This window comes from Gossypium arboreum, chromosome 7, assembly GCF_025698485.1.
Source record: "Gossypium arboreum isolate Shixiya-1 chromosome 7, ASM2569848v2, whole genome shotgun sequence".
NCBI classification, from domain to species: Eukaryota; Viridiplantae; Streptophyta; class Magnoliopsida; order Malvales; family Malvaceae; genus Gossypium; species Gossypium arboreum.
Genome location: NC_069076.1, coordinates 17,414,836 through 17,422,082, shown reverse-complemented (window position 1 = coordinate 17,422,082; position 7,247 = coordinate 17,414,836). Strand labels below are relative to the sequence as shown.

At 31.0% G+C, this 7,247-nt stretch overlaps 1 protein-coding gene across 2 annotated transcripts; it reads right to left on the bottom strand.

Annotated features, from left to right (window-relative positions):
• Positions 1-784: 784 nt before the first annotated feature.
• Positions 785-6,241, bottom strand: LOC108471542 (agamous-like MADS-box protein MADS2). 2 transcript variants are annotated; one of them, XM_053030730.1, is made up of 8 exons: positions 5,628-6,241; positions 3,893-3,971; positions 3,689-3,745; positions 3,421-3,520; positions 2,022-2,063; positions 1,890-1,931; positions 1,305-1,441; positions 785-1,123 (listed from the first exon to the last, which is right to left on the bottom strand). In XM_053030730.1, the coding sequence occupies exons 1-8, from the start codon at positions 5,734-5,736 to the stop codon at positions 1,036-1,038; spliced, it is 654 nt and encodes a 217-aa protein (XP_052886690.1). In that variant the 5' UTR covers positions 5,737-6,241; the 3' UTR covers positions 785-1,035. The 2 variants fall into 2 exon arrangements, with proteins under 2 accessions (XP_052886690.1, XP_017628657.1); XM_017773168.2 differs by having other exon boundaries at positions 3,689-3,750; positions 5,628-6,240.
• Between the last annotated feature and the right edge of the window lie 1,006 nt (positions 6,242-7,247).

Below are 7,247 nucleotides of genomic sequence, written 5' to 3'. Positions count from 1 at the left end.
ATATCCATTAAAGTGATAATAACTTTTAATATTATATCTCCATGAGAGAAATAAAATGTATGATGAAATACAACGTATCTATGAAATAATAATGAATTTAACCACATTTATCTCAACTCCATTACCATTTGGAGCTTTATTTGTTATGTTTGTCTTTTTGATATGTTTTCTCTTTTGTTGTATCATGTTTGTTTTTGATATATTGACGTTAGTGGGGGCATTGATTGTCCAGCTACACTTCATAACCTCTTTCCATGGAAAAAATTTTCTACTTTCTATGGCTTAAATACATATTAGTTTGTTTGCAGAATAATTTAAATTCAATATAGCCAAGATAGGAAATCAGCTTACCATGAGTTTAGTAAACAGACATCGTAAGACAATTTATTGTTGTGATTAGCCCCCCTTGTAGACTTAATTGACGAAAATACAAGACTGCATTCTGCGTAACATTGTCGAGAGCTCATAAAATTTGGGTGATACAAATCAAGGTCCTATGCACCTGAAATATTAATTGATACTTGTAAAGAACTATGTAAGACATCTCAATCTTCCTACTCAGCCAATATCCAGTCATTTTGTTAATAATTTATTCTTATATCTGAAAATGGATGTCTAACAAGTGAAGGTAATTAGCAGCTATGAGCCATCTAAGAATAACATTAATTTTCACCCCTAGAAGTGCAGGCTAGAGCAAACAATTATGCCCCTACTCAAATCGGGCAACATGTTCATAGCAGTGTACTAAGCGCATAACTAGTGCGAAAGCTAGCAAGGACCATAATTTTAATATATAAAGCTTTTTGTCAAGTCTTCCATTGTCATATATATAAACTTAATCAATAACATGCCTTTTGTCTGTGGCTCAAGGTCTCAATAGTCTTACCAGCAAATTCAGTCACTGCAGTAGTGTTTATGTCAATGCAGTATATTATGCATATGCTCTTGAAACTATTTTTACACATTTTCCAACATCAAGAAGCATTTTTAGCTACTAGTTTGTGGCCATTGACCACATTGCTGAAACCAAAAAATTTAGAGCATCCATCCAGGGATAAACCCATTGACTTGCTGAGCATGAGTTGTTGCAGCCATCTGGTCTGAAGCAACAGGATTGCAGTACCTGCACCAGGAAAGAGTTTTAAGAGATTAAGAACTGAGGTACACATTTATATCCAAATACGTATTACGTCTGAGTACTAGACATGGATACTAAATGAAGAGTCTAAATAACATTGTCGACGGACAATGATATGATAGAATGGGGAAGGGAAAAAAGAAGAATTAAGGGGATTTTATCCTACCCTATCTGCAAAGTTGGATTGCATTCCAATGGCTGAAACAACCCCATAGATTGAGCCTGCTGGTTAGTGAATGCTACACTTTGCTCACCACCTTCCCATGATGCTCGAAACTGGTTTCTGGCACTAATTTCTTCAAGCTATAAAACACAAGAAAAAGTATTCAGCCGATTATGGGAATTTAAGTATCAAACCTTCAGTAAAATGCTGTACTTAAGATTTGTGGCCCCATAGAGGCAAGTAACTAAAATGATCCAAACCAACCTCCAAGCAACTTGATATCAGCTTGTGGCTGACTCCTCTCTAGAAATGCTTGCTTAGGGCTGGTTACTCATATACTATATTACTAAGTTCAGCTAGGGCAGATTTAATTTGTAGAACTCATTCAAATTAAATTAAGATGGATATCCCATCACCACTATGTCAACTTCAGCTTGTAACTTTTATATACCGTTTTTTTTTTACTTGATTAGATAAGCTACGTCACTGCAGCTTGAGTTTTGTCCTTTCAAACTCACATATCATATACAGTCAAAAAGTTAATGAACAAAAAGCTAGTACCTTTACAACTTAAGATATTGACTTTACCTTTATTGACAAAGCCCTGTTAGTTTCCATTAGCATTTGTTCCTGCATTTAAAAGCCGGTTAGTATTTTAGAACATAGAAAAACGTTAGCAGTAATTTTTTCTTTTTTGTTACCCAAAATTCGGTTTATTACCTTATTCTGAAGTTCAGTAAGCTGGTCAAGCATATATTGGGTCTGCAAAAGAAGATTGAAATAAAACAAAGTGCTAGAATTTGTGAAAGTTGAAAATATTAGGAGCTAAAAGGGAAATCAAGAAAGAGATGGATTGACAAGTTAGTTATACCATAAAATTACTACAGGTATGATTAATCTTTTCGTGGAAAAAAAACCCCCACTATTGATTGATCTTTTCATGGAAGAAAACCCCCCCACTATTTACTGCTCTATGATATCTCTTAAAGCCTAACAAAATGGATTATGATTTTGCTTCCACTAGTTGATATAACTTGCTGTTAAGTTTCATCTTCTCTTGGAAACCTCTAATCCATAAGGATTTAAATGGACGAATTCAACCACAAACTCATCTACAACCACAATCTAAATCCTTAATTCTTATGTACTTATCATCTAAATTAGTACATGAATGCTATGACCAGTAAAAAGCTTGGGGCTGCAAGCTTTAGGGTTTTTCTTAATAGTTGAAATGGGAAAAGGAAACCCAGCAACAAGAAAAGGTATTAAACTGACCTAAACAGTATAGCCTACTTTCACATGTTTTTTTTTTATTATCCTGGTTTAATTTTGAATTTTATCCCTCTATTTTAATAAAATTTAAAAGTTAATCCCTATAATTTGTCAAAATTTGATCACCATACTTTATAAAAATTGAAAAACTAGTCCAATTGGATAACATTATTAAATAGCTAATATAAAAATTAGTAATTTTCAATTTATATAAACTGTGTAACAATTTATATGCAATGAATCAGCAACGGTTGATAGTTCAAATTTATATGTTTACTAACTAAATCAAATTTTGATAAATTAGAAAAAAGGACTAATTTTTCAGTATTATTAAAGTAGAAATGAAATTATTCTAATAAAGATGTTATTATACAGTACTGTTTCCCTAATTCCTCTAGCCACTTCTAATATTATTTGTGGTTAATGAGCTTCAACGGACAGTTTTAACCCCCAAAATAGATTTTAAGCAAAGGTAATAATAATAAATTGTAATTTAAATAAATTACTGATGAAGAAAAACTCTTCTAAAAGAACACAACTTTTGCAAAAGATAGATTTGCTGACAAGTTGGGTCTGGTTAAATTGGATGGGATTAAATCAGGAAAAAAAAAAAAAGGTTTATTTACTATAACACTCTAGTTTCATATTTATTCCTAGCTATCTTAAAAATTCAGAATATAACAGATGTGAAACAAATGATAAAAAGTAAAAATACAATGCTCAACAGTTGTATGAAATTCTCACTTGCATAAACTCAAACATATCAAAGATATATGTAAGCAGTAATCAAAATTTACCCTCCAAACAACATAAAACCTATAAGTATATAAGCTTCATTTCATGTTACCTTGGTGGAGCGGACATGTTTCAAGGATGACTCTAGTTGATGCTCAAGCTGCTCAAGCTCCTTTGAGTTCAATGGACCCAAGTCTTCACCAAGGAGATTCCTGTTGAATCAAAGGACCAAACCAGATTGCACATAAAATTGCACTTATTCAAATACTTTTAGTAATTACAATCATGGAGTAAGTTGAGTATACACTTCTAAATGGACTAATTGCCTATCAAATTAATATGGAAGTCCAAAGCTATGGTATGGTTGTAAGACTAATTACCTCTGAGTTCGTTGCAGTTCCTCATATCTAGCTTTCAGTTTTAGGTACTCCCTGTAGCTGCTCTGTGACAACAAAGATTAAGAACCATATGTTTTAGATTTTTAAGCAAAATTTTTAAGACACAATCTATCAAACAGTTTATGAACATTGCAAACACTAAAATCCAGTCAGCTAATACAACAAAATTTATAGCCAAAATCACACCTCAAGCTCCTTGGCTGGCTTGCTAACTTCCACTGCACCATAACTGCATTTCTGGTATCTATCAAGTGTTTTGAGCATGCTGATAGGAAAAGCAAAAAGTGAGAAGAAATTCATCACTCATGATGCTGAATTGTGTACATAAAGCAATTAATCTTCGTACTCAAATATACATAGTTTTCTAGTATTACATCTTGGACAATATTCAATCATGAGAAACTTAATGTTAAAGGCTTTGCATGAATCTAAATCTAACATGATGAAATCTAAAACATACCCTCAGATCTTCTATTTAACTACTAATATAATACAAAAAACCTAAAAACAAAAACAAAGGAGTTCAAGTCATTTTTATCATAAAATCAACTTTACATCATATACAGCTATGCATCCAATGCTACACTCAAACTTGAGCTATCAAATTTCTGGGTTATTAAAGGATTTAAAAGAAATAAATAATGAATAATACATATATCCATTGAGAAATGATCGTGTGGGCATTTCAAGACATGACACCCTAGTGACCAATGGTAAGCTAACCCTACCAAAGGAAAGGACATTTTTATCTACCACTGTTCAAAATCTTCTTTTGAAACTACTGCTTGTAAAACAACTTTTACCTCAATTAACCAAGGATTACCTGATTTCTTAAACTATGCATGCATATGTATATTATTGTTTTTCTTTTTATTCAGAAAAGCAATGAAGATCTTGCAATAATCAATCCTTACATGCAGTAATTATCGTTGGAAAATTTTCAAAACCTTCACCCTAGCAACCTCTGAGTAATGAAATGTTGTGTTATAAAAGGACCCCAGAAATTAGATGAAATCCATTTATTAGTAATAATTTCATGCATTTGTTGAGGGAAAAAATCAGCAATTTTGACAAACGGAACTTGGTTCATTGAGAAAAGTGCCCGTATGGGAATTTTCACACAGAATATCAGTAGGAATATAATGAAGAGAACCTGCTGTATTTTTTTTTCTTTTTACCTAGCTCGATCTGCCATAAAAAGTACGAGAGTTCTACACCTGAACTAATGATATTCATGTTTAGGATATTTCAATGGCAGACTTTTGAATAAAAGCATAAACCCATTGTCAAGAACAAGTGGGGGTGAGTATTAGCAAATGGATTAAAGTCATTGGAGGTGAAAAGAAAAAACAAAAACAAAAAATCTACTGAACTTGTAAAAAAGTTTCTAGAACAAGAGAAACCTAGAAAAAAGGGTCACCTTCTTTATAAAAATCTTCATTTTGTTGCTTAACATGAAGTTTTATTGCTTAATCATTAGAACAAACTTCAAAATAAAAAACATTTAGGACTAGAAACTAAGATAACTGATCAAAATTATCACGGTTATACAAATAAACAAACGAAAACCATAAATCCAATTCAGATCTTTATATCAAACCAAAAAACACCTAGACCCAAAGCCAAAAAAATCACCAAAAAGAAGAAATATGAATGATCAGAAGTAATTAATAGCCAAAAACAACAACAAGAAAGTAGGGAAATTATAACGTAAATCCTCATAAAAGGAAAATATTGGAAGAAAACAAGATCAAATGAAGCTTAAAAAAGAAGAAGAAGAAGAAGAAGAAGAAGAAGAAGAAGAAGAAGAAGATCAAAAATCAACACAGAAAGCAAAAGAAATCAACAGATCCACAGATCAAAACAGCAAAAAGAAAGAAAGAAAGAAGGAAGGAAGAAAGAAGAGAAAAAGGATTGATACCTAGAACTGCTACAAAACTCATAGAGCTTGCCACGGTTAGAGAAAATAATAAGAGCAACCTCAGCATCACATAAAACTGAGAGCTCATAAGCTTTCTTGAGCAACCCATTTCTTCTCTTTGCAAATGTAACTTGTCTATTTATTTTGTTCTCTATCCTCTTCAACTCTACTCTTCCTCTCCCCATAATCTTCCTTTAAACCACCCTTTTTTTTGTTGTTTTTTATTTCCTTACTATATTTATACTAACTATACCTCTACAACTTTAGATTATCAACTATTTCTCTATGTATATAATTGTTTCTTCTTTTGCTAAAATTATGTTTTTTTTTCTTGGGAAGCAGCTGCTGGTTGAAGGTTTGATTTTTGTTTTGCTAAGTCAGGATCTCAGGTCCCAAAGTGTAACCAAATTTGTGAAACACAAAGAGCAAAAAAAAAAAAAAAAGCAAAATGATAAGAGACAGAGAAAGAAAACGAGAGGGAAATTCCTTGAAATAATTAGTTTCTTGTAACTTTGGTTCTTCTCCGGTTTCAGCTTTCTAATCCCAAAGCCAAGGTTTTCATTATGTAAAGAAATTTATTTATTATTTATTATTAATTTTTTTTGTTATTCTAGGGTTGTCGTCGTTGTTCTTTTCTCGTTTTGTATAATCTCTGCAAAATTTTACTGTTCCTACTTTGAGTAAAAATTTTCCTCATTCTCAGTTTTAGCGCGTGATTACACATTGCAATAATTTATTTTGAAAAGCAACATAATCATATTTAGTACATATTACATCATATAAAATAATATACATACACATTTAACCATATATAATATATTAATTATTATGTAATTAAATTATGAATATAAAAGAATTATTATGACATTATGATACTATAATATGCATTCTTACATTAACGATATGTAACTTAAACTTTAAATATGTAACTAATTGTAAATAAGTTACACTACTCTGTTACATCAATTAGACTCACGTCAGGAGTGGAGTCAAAATTTTTGCCGGAATAAAGTTGTATACTTTTTTATAGCAAAAGTGAAATTTCACCATTTTAATAGTCTATATCTTTATCAATTTTAAAATGATTAAATCAATTTTTTCTCATTCTTAGGGGCGAAGTGTAATTTTACCATACACTATTTTAAAATTTTTAAAATTACAAAAGAACTAAAGGTGAAATTTTCCATTTTAGGAGGGGTCGGGCCCTACCACCCCTCAGTTCACGCTCACATAAAAGATCTTCAAATGGTCAATCCTATTTTCAAATAAATCACTCTTCCTCATTTGTTTCTCTTTTCTTACCATCTTTATTAGTAAAGGAGATCCTCGAGAAAGCTCTTTGACCAATATGGTTATGGTGATGTTATTTTCAACCAACATGCCAAATGGATTTTGATATGTAATCCTATATACAATCATGTTCTTATAAGAAACATAACGAATATACCTTAATTATATAATACTAATTGTATATATAATAGTATACCATAAATTTAGTTACATGTTTAAGGCTTAAGTTGTACATTATTAATAAAAGAATATACGTTGTAATATTATAATGTTATAATAATTATTACATTAACAATTTAATTATATAACAATTAATATAGTATATATCTG

What these genes read in the sequence shown, in the direction of transcription:
- LOC108471542 (XM_017773168.2), bottom strand. Translation starts at nt 5,812, where the DNA reads ATGGGGAGAGGAAGAGTAGAGTTGAAGAGGATAGAGAACAAAATAAAT. An exon ending in ACAGGGCTTTGTCAATAAAG is followed by an intron (nt 1,442 to 1,889) that starts GTAAAGTCAATA and finishes TGTGTTTTATAG; the next exon opens with CTTGAAGAAATTAGTGCCAG. An exon ending in AATCCAACTTTGCAGATAGG is followed by an intron (nt 1,124 to 1,304) that starts GTAGGATAAAAT and finishes TTCCTGGTGCAG; the next exon opens with GTACTGCAATCCTGTTGCTT.